Source organism: Myotis myotis, unplaced genomic scaffold (assembly GCF_014108235.1).
Source record: "Myotis myotis isolate mMyoMyo1 unplaced genomic scaffold, mMyoMyo1.p scaffold_m19_p_10, whole genome shotgun sequence".
NCBI classification, from domain to species: domain Eukaryota; kingdom Metazoa; phylum Chordata; class Mammalia; order Chiroptera; family Vespertilionidae; genus Myotis; species Myotis myotis.
The window spans coordinates 77,872,584-77,892,223 of record NW_023416314.1 but is presented as its reverse complement, the minus strand read 5'-3'; the positions used below and the strand labels follow the sequence as shown (position 1 = coordinate 77,892,223).

General features: G+C 38.9%; 1 protein-coding gene across 1 annotated transcript in view; it reads left to right on the top strand.

The window, feature by feature from the left end:
* The window catches only part of CUNH11orf80 (chromosome unknown C11orf80 homolog), a 50,082-nt gene that overhangs the window by 12,637 nt on the left and 17,805 nt on the right, over window positions 1–19,640 (top strand). The window contains 6 exon segments of the mRNA XM_036326502.1: window positions 2,120–2,229; window positions 9,615–9,698; window positions 13,501–13,556; window positions 13,937–14,008; window positions 15,219–15,417; window positions 17,823–17,973. Of these exon segments, the coding sequence (XP_036182395.1) occupies window positions 2,120–2,229; window positions 9,615–9,698; window positions 13,501–13,556; window positions 13,937–14,008; window positions 15,219–15,417; window positions 17,823–17,973 (672 nt within the window).

Sequence of the window (19,640 nt, the reverse complement as noted above, 5' to 3'; positions counted from 1 at the left end):
TGAAATTGATTTCCCTCCCAAATAACCACATATTTTATTTAAAGCTAGAGGCCTGGTGCACGGATTCGTGCACTGGTGGGGTCCCTCGGCCTGGCCTGCGGGGATTGGGCCAAAACCGGCTCTCTGACATCCCCTCAAAACCGGCTCTCTGACATCCCCTAAGAGGTCCCAGATTGTGAGAGGGCGCAGGCCAAGCTGAGGGACCCCATTGGTGCATGATCTGGGGGCTGGGGAGGGACCACAGGAGGGCTCCAGGTCATGTCCGGCCCATCTCGCCCAGTCCCGATCGGCCAAACCCCAGCAGCAAGCTAACCTACCAGTCGGAGCGTCTTCCCCCTGGTGGTCAGTGAGTGTCATAGCGACTGGTTAAATGGTCGAACAGTCGGACACTTTTATTATATAGGCTTTTATTATATAGGATTGTTATTAAGATTTCTGGAGAATTCAAAGTTATTGACAAGCCTTTTTTTCACACATCTACATGTTTTCCCCATTCTGCTGTATTACTCCTTCAAAGAGAAATAGGATTCGGGAACAATGGAACAATATATTTTTTTATTTCACAGAAAGGTTACCAATTCACAGAAAAAAAGGGGTCGCCTTAGGTCGGAAAGTCCCTAAGTGGTAAAGATTGACATAAGGTATCCTGGTTCAGTGCCAAGTTCATTAAACTTCAGTGTAGCATAACCTTGTTACCATATTATCCTGGGCTTTGTGACTGAATTATATTTGAAAAGCACACTAATGGCAAGAAAATATTACCCATTAAGATTGATAGAACTTGATTTTGGTAAAGTCCTTTAAAATTTTTTAAAAATATATTTTTATTGATTTCAAAATGGGAGGAGAGAGAGATAGGAACACCAATGATGAGAGAAAATCATTGATCAGCCCCTCCTGCACACACCACCCTGAGGATCGAGCCTGCAACCTGGGCATGTGCCCTGATAGGGAATTGGACTGTGACCTCCTGGTTCAAAGTTGACACTCAACCACTAAGACACACTGGCTGGGTTAATATCCATACTTTTTGAGATGATTAAAATTTTATTAGATATATAGTATGAATGCTTTAGGAAAAAGTTGTGGCGTTTGGGGTATATTTTGTTGTTATATTTTTAAAAATATATATTGATTTCAGAGAGGAAGGGAGGACAGAGAGAAACATCAATGATGAGAGAGGATCATTGATTGGGCTGCCTCCTGCACGCCCCCTACTGGGGGTGAAGCTCCAACTTGGGCATTTGCCCTGACAGGGAATCGAACCATGGCCTCCTGGTTCATAGGATAACACTCAACCACTGAGCCATGCCGGCCGGGCTATTATTACATTCTTAAAGTTGAGTTCTTATATAACATTATTGTCAACCTCACTTACAAAGTAGAACTTGTGGAAACTGAGATATCTATATTTATAGTTAGTTCTTTATAATACTACTGTAGAGATGAAATAAGGATGGCATTTTATAAAATGGGAAATTTGTTTTTTCCTTTTGTAATATGAGTGTCAGGGTACGGAAAGGAAGAAGAGTTTGTGCATACTTTGAGGTACTCTTTGTTGATGACCCAGGACTCACTGATGCCTTGTGGAAATATAATTGAGTCAACACATGTAAATGCACCAGGTGGTTAATTTATGAATTAAAGTAGCAAGATTTGTTTTTCTTTGTTAAAAAATACCTTATTAAATAACAATATATTAGTAGGTGGCTGAGAGGGTCATTCTTGAATTTTTCCACTTTTGGTTCTAAATAAGCTCACTTGCTGGATTTGTGTTTATTAAATAATGAATTTATTTAAAAAATACAAGAATATCAGATAGAACTCAAGATTTCTGGCATTGGATATGACCTTGTGGAAAGTAACTGAAAATACAAATGATTTAGCAAATGTGAAAAATTGAAAACATGAGATTAAATGTCTTAACCCCATAATGTAATTCTAAATGTTCAAGCAATTTGTTGATGCATAGCTATTTCCAGTCATACTTTGAATTTTGCAGATAATCTTTTCATCAGGGAAAAGCCTTCTTGGCTCTTAAGTTTAATAAACAATTCCAGAAATTCTGGTGCTTGTCCAAACTGTTTGTTCTATTTTGTCACCATTTCTTCTCACACAGAAATGCAATCTATACTGCCTGGATCCTCTGCAAAACTGAATTGGACTTCAGAGGAAGTCAGCTATTCTCAGGATATTTCAAGGGTAACACCTTTCCAGATGACTTTTGAGGCAGGTTTTTTTTTTTTTTGTGGTTCTATAAATCATTGTTATTTTGGTTCTTTTTTATACAAATCTAGTAACAGGAAAGAAAAGCTTAGGTGCATCACAGTTCAAACTTGAAATGAAATAAGGCATTAATTCCCAAACTTTCCTGCACAAATTTTAAATCATCTAGGAGCTTCCAAAATATTAATATTTGTGTCCCACTCCAAAAGGTACTGATTTAATTGGTCTAAGATGTTGGATTAGTCTGCTTGTGCTGCTATAAAAAAATACCAGAGATTGGGTGGCTTAAAGTTGAGTTCTTTAGGTGAACAGAAATTTATTTTCTTATACTTCTGGAGGCTAGAAGTCCAAGATCAAAGTGCCTTGTCACTGTTTCTTCACATATCTGGAGAGAGCTGTCTGGTATCTCTTCCTCTTCTGAATTTATTTTTTTAAATGTATTTTTATTGATTTTAGAGAGGAAGGGAGAGGGAGAGAGATAGAAACATCAATGATGAGAGAGAATCAGTGATTGGCTGGTTGCCTCCTGCATGCCCCCTACTGAGTATGGAGCCTGCAGCCCCAGCACACGCCCTTGACTGGGACCCTTCATTCCACAGGCCAATGCTCTATCCATTGAGCTAAACTGGCTAGGGCTCTTCCTCTTCTTATAAGGACACCAGCTCTATCAAATTAGCGCCTTGCCCTTATGACCTCATTTATGCTTAATTACATCTTTAATGTACTATCTCTGAATACAGTCACTGTCACTTGGAGGGCTAGGCTTCAAAATATGAATTTTGGGGGCGACACAATTCAGTTCATAACAGGTGTGGCCTGGGCTTTGGAATACTTTAAAAATGCCAATGATTCCTATTAGGCAGGTAAGTTCCCCTTTCCTTCCTTTGAGTTGGTGGAGACATAAAGAATTAGAGTACCGTAAACATTCTCCCAAAAAAGCACTTGAGGGGCCTTTCTACATGTTTGAACAATTGTATGCTTCTAAAAGGAATGGGTATGGTATCAGGACAACAAATATCCCTGACTGTGCCTTATCTTCTTTAGGGGAACTGAAGGGTAAACAATCTGGAGCAATTAATGGTTAGTCAGCTCTGAAACTATTAATGTCAAATAGCAATAAAATAGCTGATGCCAGTGAACCAAGGAAAGCAGTTCTAAAAAAGGAGATCACGTGTTTTAGTCAGTCTGAACAATCCTAACATTTTTATATTACTTAAGCCTCCTGGTACTCTATGAAGTGGGTAGGACAAGGATTATCACCCCATTTTATAGGTAAGAAAACTGAGATTCACAGAATTTGACTTTCTTAAGGTCCTACAAAACTTAAGTGACAGAATTTGAACAAGCCTTACTCATTGATCAATGCTGTTCCAGTATTTATTCATTCAGAAACCTATTTTTGTTCAAGTTGGTCTCACTGTGCTAGATATTGAAGGTACATAATTCCAAAACATGTTACTTGATCCCAAGGCACTTGGAATCTAAAGGAAAAGATAAACAGGTAATTACAATACAGTGTAATATGCATCATGATAGAAGTAAGCACTGAATGCTATGATTGCATAGAGGAAGGGTACTTAACCCAGTGGGAAGGGGTCAAGATCTAGGTCTTGATGAGGCTGAAAAACAGATATTCTGACTATAAGGGGTTTAGAGACTTGAAAGAATAAGAAGTTGTCATCAGAGTAATAAAGTTTCTCTTGTGTGTGTTTTTTCTCCTTATGACAAAAGCAGTGTTTCCCACAAGAAAATCAAAGTGAGCATTTAGAGCACAAATAATTTGACTTAAGGTAGCCACTATTAACAATTTGGTATACACCTTTTCCCATAAAAATGGAACATTTCAGCCCTAACCGGTTTGGCTCAGTGGATAGAGCGTCGGCCTGCGGACTGAAGGGTCCCAGGTTCAATTCCGGTCAAGGGCATGTACCTTGGTTGCGGGCACATCCCCAGTAGGAGGTGTGCAAGAGGCAGCTGATCGATGTTTCTCATCGATGTTTCTAACTCTATCTCCCTTCCTCTCTGTAAAACATCAATAAAATATATTTTAAAAAATGGAATATTTCATTTGAAGGTTTCCAGAATGGTACGGTTTCAAGCTATGACTATGGAAATGTATGTCTGGAAATGAGTGTAAGTCAAGATTATTGAAGTTGAAGGGGCCAGGGAATTGTGAGACTTAAATTGTTGCTTGGACTGGTCAACTACTTGGATGTGGAAATCAGCTAAAATGATGGCAGGACTTGAAGTTCAGAGGAAAACTGTGAGTTTAGTGCTCAGCAGTCAGCTGGTGATGGATGGAGAGAGTTTGTAAAAGAGAAATATAACCTCAGAGGAATAAGGATTTCCTGAAAGCATTTGTTCCATTGTCTCTGGTACTGGGCAGCTATTTAAAGGTATTTGAAGCCCTAGCCAGTTTGGCTCCATGGATAGAGTGTCAGCCTACGGACTAAAGGGTCCAGAGTTTGATTTCTGTCATGGGCACATACTTGTACCTCAGTTGCAGGCTCCTCCCCAGTCTGGGTTCCTCCAGAAGGCAACCAATGAATGTGTTTCTCTCACATCAATATTTATCTCTGTCTTTCTCTCTTCCATTCTCTTTAAAAATAAATGGGAAAATACCCTCAGGTGGATTAAAAAATAATAAAGGTATTTGAAGATAGTAAGAGGAGAGAGAGAGGAGATTGTGAAATATTTCATTATATATACCTCAATTGGGGAGAAGGGTCAAGTAGCAAGGTTCATGGCAGACATCCATGAAAAAGCTATCCTATATAATAAAAGCCTAATATGCTAAGTGTCTGGTCATCCAGTTGTCCATTCAACCAGTCAGAGTGTAATATGCTAATGATATGCTAAAGCTGCTCAATTGCTCACTGTGACATGCACTGACCATCAGGGGGCAGACGCTAGCTTGCTGCTGGGGTCCGGGCGATTGGGATTGAGTGAGATGGGCTGGACATGCCCTGGAGCCCTCTCGCAGTCCCTCCCTGACTGGCCAACCTCCCACGTCCCTCCTTGGCCCCAATCGTGCACCAGTGGGGTCCCTTGGCCTGGCCTGCACCTTCTTACAATCCGGGCTGAGGGACCTTCCCCTCCCCGAGTGCACGAATTTTGTGCACCAGGCCTCTAGTAATAAAGAATCTGCTTTGGGCATGAGAGAAGTGCTAATCTCAGGAAAGACTGAGAAAAGCTTCATTTAGAAGAGAGGTGGGGTTTTTGGTTATGCTGAGTTAGTACTGCATCTTGAGGTCTATTAAGCTGGGTAACAAACAAAATTTGATTTTACAGGATTTTCTTGACATCTTTATCCATTTTTATATTTATTTATATACTAGAGGCCTGTTGCACAAAGAGATTCGTGCAATAGGCCTTCCCTTCTGGCTGCCGGCACCGGTTTTCCTCCGGTATCCAAGACCCAGGCCTTCTCTCCAGTCGGAGCCACCTTCCATCCTCCATCTTTGCAGCCCCGGCTGGAGCTGCCTTCCGTCTTCGCGGCTCCGGCTCACCTTCAGTCTTCGGGCTTCGCCGCTTGGAGCCTATTTATGCAAATTAACCGCCATCTTTGTTGGTGATTAATTTGCATATCGTGCTGATTGGCCAATGGGAGACATAGTGAAGGTATGATCAATTACCCTGTTTGTCTATTATTAGATAGGATATTTATATTTTGCTATAATACTAAATGAAAAAAATGGGTAGACTTTATATATATATACACACACATATTAATATATATATATATACATATTTATGTATTTACCTATTGTCTATCTATTTAAAGACAAGAGACACTGATTGACTCTTCTAGAAAGTCATATAGGTCCCATGACTGCATAAGTTCAGGTTTCAAAATATAAAACAGCTCCCATATTCTATCATATAATTAGACTTGTATTTAAAGGTAAAGGCTGAAACATATAATTCAATGGTGGTTTCTGCTGCCAAGGGCTGGCAGCATCTGTTTTTTACTAAGAGCACTTAAGTAAATTCACTGCTTCTGTAGGTATGTCAGGCTGGGGTACTGGGTTTCTAACACACAATTATAAAAGGCCATAAAAGAATTTGCAGTCAGTCGAAGTGTGCCTGTCTGCCTGGCCATCTCTGTCTCTCTTTGTCTCAATAATTTATGAGATCTTAAAAGAAGCTATTTGCTTTATGTTAACTGTCCTCTGTTGACCTGACCTTAGGTCTCTTTATCTTCTCGTCTGGATTAGGTGCCAGTCCTTCTTGTATTTCTTTAGCATCTTTTTATATATTTAAATCATAAAACTTTTTATGTTGTCATAAAGTTATTTATTTGTATGTCTTTTCTACTTACTGTGAACTCTTCAAATTGAGATTGTTTTATCTCTGTAGGCCTAGGTGCATAATAAGCAACATTGTTTTATTAGTGAATAAATACATATATTCAGTAGTCATGCATAAGCATTGCCTGCCAAAATCCATAAAAAATAATGGCAGATTATGCAATATCTGATTCAGATAGCTATATGCATAGAAAATGAACTTTCTTTGGAGAGGCAGCATTGCATAGTGGAATGTGGGGTTTGGAGATAATCAGATCTAGGTTTGAATACCAATTCTGCCACTTAACGAGCTATATGTTACCTTGGACAGATTAATTAGTTTATTTAGTTTCATTATCATCAATAAAGTGGGGGTGTTTTCTGCTTGCATATAAACTGCTTGTCATCTAGCAGGTGTTCATTAAATGGTAGCTCTCATCATTATTAATTGTAGCTCCTCTCTGGTAGCTGCTCAAGGAACGTTCATGTATTTGCTAGATATAATTAGTGCTTTCTATGACACGCCCTATAATCACCAAGGTTACAGAAGTTTGAAACTGTTCCAAGAAGTTGTTTTGGAAGTGTTAAGTACAGAAAATGCTTTTAAAAGATCATTGCTTTCCTACTGTTTGAACATTTTATAATAAAAAATTTTAAATGAAGGATGTGACTATGATGTGTGCTGCAGTTACCATTTAATTACCACTATTTATGTGTATGAATAATTGTAGATTGGTTTCCAAATTTTTCTAATAATTATAACCCCTTTTTTCTAATGTTTTTTCTAATTATCCCCAACCCATCACACAGTTCTTGAGCTTTTTTTCAGTGTATTTATAAAAGGTGTTATAATTTATCCTTTATTAAATATTTGCATGTTTCTCTTTATTATGAGATTTTGAGATTGGACCTTTTTTTTTCTTTACTATGTACCCAGTACCTGGCTCTGTATTCTCTGAGCCACCAATAAGAACTTACTAATTCTGACTCTATTTCTTCTTCTTATTCTTCTGGACTTCCCCCTTTTCCAGGGGACACTCTCCAATTTTGGTTTTAGGGACACAATATTAAAAATAGTGAGTTAATATAGGGAAGTGGTTAATACTAAAGCTTTGGAGCCAGATTAGGTATGCTTGCAAAAGTTTTAACTTCTTTGAGCCCCACTTTTTTCATCCTGAAAATATTGGTTATAGGTAATATAAATAAGATACTTTAGCATTATTTCTGGAATAGAGAAAGCCTTCATTGGATGGTAAATCTTACTATATTTATAAGGATGTGTCAGGGTATATTGGAAAGAGCATGGCAAATTTGTTTTAGATAGATTAAGGATCAAATTCTGGCTCTAGCACTGAACAGTTTAGTGACCTTAGGCAAGTTACTTAACTTCTCTGAGCCTCAGTTTTTGTTTTAAATCTACAAAGAAGGAATAGTAATACTTACCTCCAGGATTGCTGGGAGATAATGTGTATATAGCACCTGCACAATGCTTGCCATTTAGTAGTCATTCAACAAGTGGTATCTATTATTATTATTACCATGTATAACATACTAGGGGCCCAGTGCATGAAATCGTGCACCTTAAAAGGAACTGTGGGCTGCAAGGGCGTGGTGGGCACAAGGGTAGGTCTCGGCCCCTCCCACCGTGGCCCCCAGTCCCCTCTCTACCAGCAGGCAGCCCCGTTCCCACCATTCCTATGTGCTGACAGCGCTGGCCCGCTCACACCCGCTGACATCATGGAGTGATTGGGGCTGGCACCAGCAGCAGGTGCGAACGACAGCTGCTGCCCAGATTACCCCTCAGGAGCAGGGGAAGGTGGAGAAGCCCTCAGGGGCAATTGGGGCTGGCAGCCACAGCTTGCACCCACTGATGGAGCTGAGCGATCGGGGCTGGTGCCAGCAGCAGGTGCATCAGGCGGGATCGTGGCACACAGGAGCAAAGCATTTTCAGTAATCACCAGAGGCGCACCCTGCCTTGGTCAGGCACCCCTGCTCACCTGCTCCACCATCCCACCATGGCCAACACCCACCATGTTCCACACACTGTTGCCTGCTGCCGACATCTGCCATGTTCCGTGTGCGCCCCCTGGTGGTCAGTGCACATCATAGCGACCAGTTGTTCAGTTATTCCGCCATTTGGTCTATTTGCATATTAGGGTTTTATATTTTGCATATTAGGGTTCTATATATATATATTTTTTCAGATTATTTGATCCTTAAAACAGTTCTGTGAGGTAAAAGGGTATTATCCCTCTTTTGCAGATTAGGAAATAAGGTCCAGAGCAGTTAAGTGATTTTTTTATCCATGGTCACTTAAGTAATTTTTTATATATGTTTTTTAAAATTTATTTTATTTTATTTTTAAAATATATTTATTGATTTTTTACAGAGAGGAAGGGAGAGGGATAGAGAGTTAGAAACATCGATGAGAAACATCGATCAGCTGCCTCCTGCACACCCCCTACTGGGGATGTGCCCACAACCAAGGTATATGCCCTTGACCGGAATCGAACCTGGGACCTTTCAGTTCGCAGGCTGACGCTCTATCCACTGAGCCAAACCAGTTATGGCTTAAAATTGATTTTAGAGAGAGGAAGGGAGAGTGATAGAGAGCTAGAAATATCTATCAGCTGCCTCCTGCATGCCCTTTACTGGGGATCAAGCCTGAAACCCAGGCATGTGCCTGACCAAGAATCGATCCAGTGACCTCTTGGTTCATGGGTAGAAGCTCAACCACAGAGCCACGCCAGCCAGGCTTCACTCATATTCTTAATACAAATGTTATTTTTCTCAGGTTCATTCTGAATTACTTTAAATAACTTTTAAATTTGTTCCTGAAGGTAATTTTGATATTGTGGGTTTTACTATAATCATTGTTCATGTGTCTCCTGAAGGTCCATAAAATAAGTACTTTAACCTAAGAAGTGATGGCTATTAGATTCCCTTTTGTGTCTAATTCTAAGATCCAAAGATGTTTCCCCTTGAATGTCTGAAAAGCTTTCTGAGGTGTTATTTTTATAGGAAGCAATACCATAATTTGATTCATTTATGCTTTTGAGTTTGTGTATAAGTGGTGGATGTTTTGTTGTGTTGTTACAGGTTGATGAAAAGCCAAGAACTTTGATGACAGATAGTCTGCTTATAAAGAATTTTTTACGCAAAATTGTCATGGTGCACCCTAAGGTAAGCTGTTATTTTGCACAATAAAGATTCTCTTATTTAAGTCATGTTTTTTTTTAGTATTTTATTTTATTTTGTTCTTTGTTGTTTTGTTTGTTTGTTAATCCTTATCTGAAGATATTTTTCCATTGATTTTTTTTTTTTTTTAGAGAAAGTGGAAGGGAAGGGAGAGGCAGAGAGAGAGAGGGAGAGAGAGAGAAAGAAAGAAAGAAACATCGATGTGAGAGAGACACATCGATTTGTTGCCTCCCACACGAGCCCCAACTAGGGCTGAGGACTGAGCCTGCAACTGAGGTATGTGCCCTTTGACTGGAATTGAACCCGCAATCCTTCAGACTGCGCGCCGACACTCTATCCACTGAGCCAAATCGACTAGGGCTAAGTCATGTTTTCAAGAGACCTCTACTCTGTAAAACATGGAAGGACCTAGTTGATTCTCTTTCTTTTAATGACATGATTACAACTTTTAATATTGAATTGATTTGGTTTCTGTGTCCCTAAGGCAACCTTGATGTTGGTGATATGACATAGTTGGGAGCCCTTGGATACAGAGAGATTCTCTTTTGGATTCTTATTCATATTTCTTTACTTTTTTGTTGTTGTTAATCCTCACCAGAGGATATTTTTCCATTGCTTTTTCTGAGAGAGTGGAGGGAGGGAGGGAGGGAGGGAGAGAGAGAGAGAGAGAGAGAGAGAGAGAGAGAGAGAGAGAGAGAAGAGAAGAGGAGAGAAGAGAAAAGAGAGAGAAACATAGATGTGAGAGATGCATTGACTGGTTGCCTCCCACATGCGCCCCTACTGAAGGTGGGGAGCGAACACACAACCCAGTTGTGTGCCCTTGACCGGGAATCTGAGACTCTTTGGTCCTTAGGCTGAGGCTCTAATCATCCATCAAAACTGGCCAGGAGCTTCTTTACTGTTTTATTGTATCAATTTGGGTACTTCTTTCCACTCCTCTGTGTTTCATTCTTTTTTGTTAAACCTGGCTTTTCTAAAGTGACTAGTAGCCCGGTTCATGAAATTTGTGCACATTAAAAGGGAATTAATTGCCCTAACCAGTTTGGCTCAGTGGATAGAGCATCAGCCTGCGGAATAAAGGGTCCCAGGCTCAATTCCAGTCAAGGGCATGTACCTTGGTTGAGGGCACATCCCCAGTTGGGAGTGTGCAGGAGGCAGCTGATCAATGTTTCTCTCTCATTGATGTTTCTAACTCTCTATCCTTCTCCCTTCCTCTCTGTAAAAAAATCAATAAAATATATTTTTTTAAAAAGGGAATTAATTAGCAGAGATATTTTAATATTGGCTATTTGCTCTTTCTCTATAATAGAAGTGTGAGAGATTAAAGGAAATTAGTAAAATGTATATGAAAATAATATATAAATTTATTAATAAATAAACAGTAACAAAAGGATATAACAATAACAGAGGCATGATATAAAAACAACAAAAACATGATATCAAAACAACGAAAACATGATATGAAAACAACAGTGATGCAAACAATGACTGATAAAGTGATTAAACTTATTCTAATATCTCCCTGTACACCACATTAAGAGTGAAAACACTTTCAGAGTGCTTGACTAATTTCCCTTGTGATGAAGTACTTAGAACTTTAACTGTAACATCACACGCTCTTCAAACTTGAGAGAAAGCAACGTATAACTGACCATGTGCAAAAACGAGTTCAGGTAGGAATATGCCTACTTTGTCTAGAGTTTGTCCTTGTGATTTATTAACAGTCATCACAAATGCTGGCATCATGGAAAACCGTCGTCGAATCAATTTAAATGGGAGGCCAGTGTCAGATGGGGACAAATTAATTATTGGAATTAGAATAGTCTCTCCCTCTGCAGATCCTGTTAATACTTCAGCTTCAATAATGTTAGGTTATAATCTTTTGATAATAAATCTGGTACCATTACAAAGACCCCATTTGCTATTGAGATTTCTCAATAGCATGATGATTGCACCCACTTTCAATTTTAATTTATGACACGGCATTCCCGAAGGAGTAATACTATTAAGAAATTCGATGGGAAAATTTTCCTTTTCAGCATCATCTGTGGAATCAATGGAATCATCACTCAAATATGTGTGAAAATCTCCATCGAGTATATCCAAATTTTCTTCATTTAATTTTTGAACATGCTCATTTTTTGGACAAAGAATTGCATGTTTAGATATATTTTTAGTATTATCTATAGCAGTGGTTCTCAACCTTGACTGCACATTAGAATCACCTGGGAATCTTTTTAAAATCCTGATTCCTGGGCCTCATCCTCCAGAAATTGTTTCTTTGTTATGGGGTGGAGCCACAACATTAGTAACAAAGAAACAGAATTAAAACTTTATTGTAGGGAGCCGCTACAGTGTTTTGGATAGGTTCAAGCCTTGGACTGATGAGAGGGCACAGTCCTCTCATTGCCACGTGCAAGTCCCAGCTTGGAGGGCGGGCCCTCCCGCACAATTATAGCCAACAGCTGTAGTTGTAAGCTTGAACCTGTGGTCCGAACACATGGCCCCATGTGCCTGAGTTATGTAGGCTTGATAGAGTTCAGGTGCATGTAGTTGAGTAGGATTGAAACCCAGGAGAATGTTGTAAACATCTTGGTCATGCCTTTACTTTGCCTCGTAGCATCTGCTATAAAATAAAGGCATGGCTGTGGGCGTGGTCTCTGTCTCTCAGAGAAGCAGCATCCCACCGAGACCCGGCTTTCATTCTCTTGTCTGTCTTTGCTAAGCCTTTCAGCTGCCCTGACTCAGGTTCACCCTTGGCTGTGCTGGCGTGGCACACTTTAGAAAGATTATGCCTCCATGCTCCCAGGGCGGGTTCCTGCCTCAAACCTTGCCCTTACAGGAAACAGCTCTGGGAAACAGCTGGGGGGGGGGGGGCGCAGCCGTTGCCAAGACAACCCCTGCGGGACTGACTTCCTTCTGCTTGGTCGCTGCGGTTCTGGATGTGATGAACACCACCCATGGTTTTTATATAAGTAGATAGTAAGAGCAGATAAGGAAATTTTGATAAAGTATTTTGAACTTGGGAGAGCAAAATTTTTATTATCTGCAGTTAGATGTGTTTATAAAGATGCATACAATTAAGTATGCTATATTACTTCCCCTTTTTTTCCCTCTTACTTTTCTGGCTTCTTACTTTTTTTGTTGTCAGCAGGATTCAGTGCTATTTCTTGCCAGTCACTATTCTAAGTGTTCTCCATGCACATACTCATTCAACCCTTGCAACATTCCTCATGAATTAGGTTTTATCATCATCCCCATTTTATAGCTGAAGAAACTATGGTACAGAGGTTGAATAACTTGCAGAGCCAGGATTTGAGCACAGTTTGGCTCTGGAGTCCCTTATTACCCACTATGTTATATAGAAAGAAAAATGTAGGTTGAAGGTAGGAAATAGACAGTGAAATAAGTTGGAGGGAGGACAAAAATGTCAGATGGGGTAGGGGAAGAAAAAGCAAAGAAAATAAGTGTGGAATGTTTCTTGTATGATAACAATGGAAAGAATAGGGAGAAAATTGATAGTTCCTTTAAGAAAGGGAAGAAAAGATACATTAGGGGAACAGAAGACAAAATGGTAGGATTTCCTGGTAATTTGTGACTGCTTGGAATTGTAGTGTTAAGATGCAATATATTTAAGAGACAGATTTTGAACACAGACAAGTGTTAATTATGTTTAGGGATGGTGTAAGTGAAAAAAAGGTGATATAAAAAATATCTCCTTTAGGTATGGAAGTTTTAAATCTCTATCCTGGTTCGTGTTAAATCTCTCACACCATTTATTTTACAGATTAGATTTAATTTCAGTGTAAAGGTGAATGGTATCCTCTCCACGGAAATCTTTGAGTAAGTCCTTAAATCCATGGCTTAAGTTTATGCCATAGCTCTAGAGCTTTTCTCAGTCATTATTGTCCTATTTCCAATAGGTTCACAGTTTGATTTATTAAGCCAAGTTCAATTTGAAACTAATATTCTGAGACCCCCCCCCATATTTTATTATTCTATATTAGTTTTTAAAATAAGTAAATACATTCATCTAAACCTTTTATGTCTTTCCCTTTTACTAGAGTGAATGAATTTAAAAATTGCCATTTTCCCTTGGTTAATTGGTTACTGAATTCCAGTAATTTCTGGGGGTGGTAGTAGTCATATTACCAAAATTTGTACCAGGCAGAAATTGGTATTAGAATTTTTGAGATATGGCTTAGCTTTTTATTGCTTTGCAGGGCAGAGAATGAACCTACTTTGAACCTGTCGAATGGAATTGCTCTTGTCGTAAACTATCAGCATTATATGAGGTGAAGGGGGAAAGCATTGTTCCTTTCCCTGTTTTACTCTCCTATTATGAATATAAATGTGGCAGAAATTAAAAATGGTCTCACTTGTCATTTCTTAGTGCCAGATGTCAGAGTCTGTATAAGAAAAATAAAGTAAAACTTTTAAGCTAATTATATTGAAAACTGTTATTCCTGGCTCCTTGAATATATTCTGATTGACCTGAGGACATGTTCTTTCTCCTTTCCATGCCTTATTTTCTCCTGTAAATGAAACAAAACATACCCTGCTAATTACAACCCTATTTACACATGAGAAGAGAGGGCTGAGTTTAAAAGGTACTTGAACTCTTGGCTAGATAGATACAATGACTACAAAGAAATTCTTTGTGTATTATTGTTTGTGCATCAGCATTTTGCCTAGGTTTGGAAATCTCTCTCCCTATCTCCACGTTCTTCAGACTGCAAATAAATCCATGGAGGAGGTGGTATATAACATGGGACAGACAGAACACCTCCATTAGAATATTGTTTTATTCTTTAATACGTGCAGAAAACAACACCCTCACTCCATATCTTTCTTTAGTAATTTTAAAGTATCATACATTCATTACAGGTAGACATCTTGTTATCGGAGCTTTATTAAAAGAGACGATGCTTGTAGACACATTTCCCTGGGCAGCTTGATTAGTTTAGAGAGAGAAAAAGGTTCAGTACTCTTTTGTGTTTAGAAAAGAACTGTTGGAAAGTAACCAAATATTAAATTTCACTAGATTCTTTCTAGGAGAGAAAGGTGTCCTAATTTTTTCTTATTATTGCTATCAAACAGTAACTTCAGACCTCGTCAGGGGAAGCATGTGTGGGAGCAGTCATCTGAGAATAGGGTTATTTGTGATTAAGGAACCTCCTCATTCCCACTTCTGCCAAGCTGATCTCTGAATGATCTTGGAAACTTCTGCATAGAACCATAGAGTAATTAGCGGATGAAATTCATTTTTTGAGAATATAAAACTGCCACTAGTGGCAGCGAAAGCAGGAGCCATGATACCATTCCTGAAATGCCAATTTGTCTGCTCTGTCTATTGCTTGTGCTTCCCTGAGTGGGACGCAAGTTATTGATATGGCGGGTTATATGGTTATGCATATGCTAGAGATTATAAAAGGAATTTTGAATACCTTTAAAAATAATTTCTTGAGGGAAAAAACTAAATTTGTCTTCCTTGTTTTTTGACAGTAGACCAAAATTTGGTACAACTCAATTACTCTGCAGCAGAATCCATCCTGTACTAGGACATCCAGTAATGCTTTTCATCCCCAATGACGTGGCTGGTGTGGACTTGTTGGGAGAGCTGATACTGACTCCAGCTGCTGCTGTGTGTCCCTGCCCAAAGGTCTCTTCCAACCAGCTGATGAATAGGATTTCTTCAGTTTCCATATCCTTTTGATGACAGAATTCATATAATTGTCTTTGAAAATGAATTGTTATGCCCAAATTTTATAAAATCCTTTAGCATATAAACTGAGTGTAAAAGCCAGCATGATTTGTATAAAAACAAAAATCCAGTATGAAAGCCAAGCTTGAAAGTTTTTCCAAGAAACTGAAAACTATAAAATGTGCCACATGTGCCACACTCTTTTCATATAATCCCATATGCCTGAAGCATGGAATGAATGGTGCAAGAGGAAGAGATGAGGCTGGAAAAGTCATTTGGGGTTGAATATGGTGGATATTGAATGCTACACTACAGATTGTGAACTTTGTTCTCTGTATAGTGGGAAACCATTGAATGTTTTAGGAGTTTCTAGCAGCATTATATAGGATAGATGGGAGAGAGAAGTCTGTAATCACTAAGTAAGTAAGTTAAGTAAACTGGACAAGAGGGATTGAATGCCTGAATTAAAAGTGTGATGAGTATGGAAAGGAGAGACTGAGAGACTTATTACTGGAAGGAATCAACATAATGAGGTGATCAATTTATTGTTGGAATATGGAGATTAGGGGCAGAGAAATGAAAGGATATTGTTGAAAGATTCTCACACTGTATGTGTGTCAATTGTTATCACTTGAAGATAGACATGATAAGTTAAAGTTGTATATTATAGAGCCTAAAACAATCTCTAAGTTGATACAACAGTTATAACTAATAAGCAAAAGAAGGGAATAAATGGAACTATGAAATATGTCCAATCCAAAATAGAATCCAAAGAATAGAAAAGAGGAAAAAGAATACTAGGAACAAATGGAAAACAGATAACAAAATGTAGATTTAAACCTAACCATAGCAGTATTCTTATTAAATGTAAATGGTTAACCCAATGAAAAGACAGTCACATAGTTTGACTCTTCAGATATTCCACTCTTTTTAAAAAATGTTTAAACATATTTTTAATGATTTCAGAGAGGAAGAGAGAGGAAGAGTTAGAAACACCAATGATGAGAGAGAATCATTGATTAGCTGCCTCCTACATGCCTCGGGTATTGAATCTGCAACCGGGCATGTGCCCTGACCAGGAATTGTACCTTGACCTCCTGGTTCATAAGTCAACACTTAACCACTGAGCTGGCCAGCTAGATACTCCACTCTTATTCTGAGTTGGCAGCATCTCAAAGCTTCCCTAGCTATAAACAGTGAATGTGTTGGCCTTAGCTTATGTTCTTGGATTTGTGATGGAGACTTCATTTATGGGCACTGCCAATTTTGTTCTGTTGTGACTTTCCATAATGCCCCAGTGCTTACTGGGTAAGAATTTTAATCTTTACACTCAATACCTTGTGTTCCTATTAAAAAGATGGAAACAAAAATGAAGGAAAAATACATTATGGCCTCGTTAGCCTTGGTTCAGGGTACAAAAAATGGTAGGCAGTGGTTCTTAACTGGGTAATTTTGCCTTCAGATGACATTTGGCAATGTCTGGAGACATTTTTAAAAAATATATGTATTTTTATTGTTTTCAGAGGAAGGAAGAGGGAGAGAGAATCATTGATTGGCTGCCTCCTACATGCCTCACACTTGTGATTGAGCCTGCAATCTGGGCATATGCCCTGATTGGGAATCAAACTGACCTCCTGTTTCATAGGTTGATGCTCAATCACTGAGCCACGCCAGCTGGGCTCTGGAGACATTTTTTATTGTCATGAATGGAGGGAGGGGTAAAGGCCAGGGGTGCGGCTAAACATTCTACAATGCACAATACAGCCCTTCTTCTGCCACACACAACAAAGAATTATTTGGCTTAAAGTGTCAATAGTGCTAAGATAGAGAAACCCTGGGTAGGAGAGAGGATGAGAGTGGGAAGGAAACCATTTCAGGGACCTGTCCTTTGTCTTAGAGAATAGGATTAGAGAAGGTGAGAAAGAGTTTCCTTATCAATCTGAATATACTCAAAAACTTATTGGAAAATATTCCTTTGTGTATATCACATTGTATTAGTTTACTAATTTTACATGTTTCTCTTATACTATAAATATGATAACTTGAAGATAGATATTAAATCTGGATATTCATCTTTGTATCCCCAAAACTTAGTATGGTGTTTAACCTGACATATCACTCAAATCTATGATTGAATGAGTAGGATGAATTAATAACTAATTGTCCTAATACTATACCTGTAGCTCATACTCATTAAACCCAGAATAAATTTCTGAGGATTCTTGTGGATCTATCTATCTCTGATACCTGACACCTATCTTCAGTGTATAAAAGGCTTAATATGTAATTGCCTAGCACACTACTTTATTTCTGGGAATGTGAACCAGGTTAATGTTATATGTTTGTTTTATGCAAATGAATACACATAAAAACTAAAATTTGGAAGTTTTCTTTAGCACCTATACATATTTCTGTATGGACCTTCGGGTCTGCCTCTGATATTGCCAAGCCAGGAACAATCAATTACTACTGTCTTCAAAGACACCTCTTATTTCATTGACTGGAAGAAGCACCACTTGTGTGTGGTGCCCAGTTTGGATCTCAATTTGGATAGAGGTATATCTCCCTCTCTTTGCACAGGAATCAAGAAAACTGGAGAATATCAGAGAAATGCAAGGAAACAAATACCAGGTGTAAGTTTGAGAGACTACTTGCAGTGAGGCAAATGGTGTCAAGAGGCAAAGCCCCCATCAGAGTTTAGCCGTTTTTGCATTCCATATTGATGCTGGTTCTTCTCTCACTTCCTCTTTTGCCTCCTCTTTTCCCGGAGTAGCCAGTGGCCTTCATCTTCTAGGGACTTGTTCAGAGGGTTTCTGTTGTACCTTAATCTGTCAGTTCTGGGGTTTTATAAAAGTAAGGGAGCAATTGCATCTTTGTGGAAGAGAAATGTTTCCTAATGAGATGAGAAAACCCACATAAATACTTAGAAAAAAATTAAAACACCACATAAATACAAGGCAGGAGTATAAACCTTATAGTAATAAAGCTAGGAACCTGGCGGTAATGTTCACGTAGAGCCTAACCAATACTAGTTTTGGGTGAATCATGTTGAAAGTTGGGTGCTTAAAACCTAGACTAACAAATAAAACTGGGAAATGGGTACATACAACCATGATTTGATGTCTAGGAAGTTTACAGGCTTGAGCTTGACTGTTGTTAGCTAGAATCCTTTTATTTTTTTTAATATATTTTATTGATTTTTTAAAGAGAGGAAGGGAGAGGGATAGAGAGTTAGAAACATGGATGAGAGAGAAACATCGATCAGCTGCCTCCTGCACACCCCCTATGGGGATGTGCCCGCAACCAAGGTACATGCCTTTGACCAAAATTGAACCCAGGACCCTTGAGTCCACAGGCTGATGCTCTATCCACTGAGCCAAACCGGCTAGGGCAGCTAGAATCCTTTGACATTTGGAAGGTAATCTGGTCAATTGTATCCTGAGGAAGACAACCATTAGGGAAGAGGTATTGTAGAGTTGTGACTGGCATGAGAAGGTTGAAGCCTCCTGGGATAGGCAGTGTCTCAGGGGAATGATGGAATCTTCATCAAGGAAGTAAGCCTTGGGGTAAGGCTCTTTTTTCTTAAGTAGTAGTTATTCCAGAGGTTGGATTGAAAGGAGGGTGTCCTTAGACAGGATCTCTGGAGGTAAGAGGTTTTGTGAAGAAACAATGTTTGGTCTTAACAGGATGTCATGTTATTAGGATTTTAAAATCTCTAGGGCTCTCCATATCTTCTTTTCTCTTTCATTTTTATTTTCATGTTTTATTGATTTCCTTTATTTTTTGTCAATTTGTGATGCCTAAACTTTCTCATTTAATTTTGGAGATGAATAATGTAGAAAATGCCCCTTGTCTCATCCCCCCCCCCCCCCCCACTCCTTTACTCTGAAGGATAGACCAGGATCCCATGGAGGTACTTTTCTATATGGATCCGGGTGGAATTAAGGGTTATCCTGATTGTAATCTAAAGGATAAAGGTGCTAGGAAGTGACCACAGGGCATCAGATTACTTGGGAATTCACGTAGTATTCTGATTATAAGCACAGATTTTGGAGTCCGTTTAAAACAGTTCTACCACTTACTCTCTCATGTTGGGCAACATATTTAACCTCTCTGTGCCTCTTCTCTTATCTGTAAAAAGGCATAAGAATAGGTCGTATGCCATAGTGTTGTGAAGTCTAAATGTTGAGATAGTACATGTAAAGAATTTAATATTGTACATG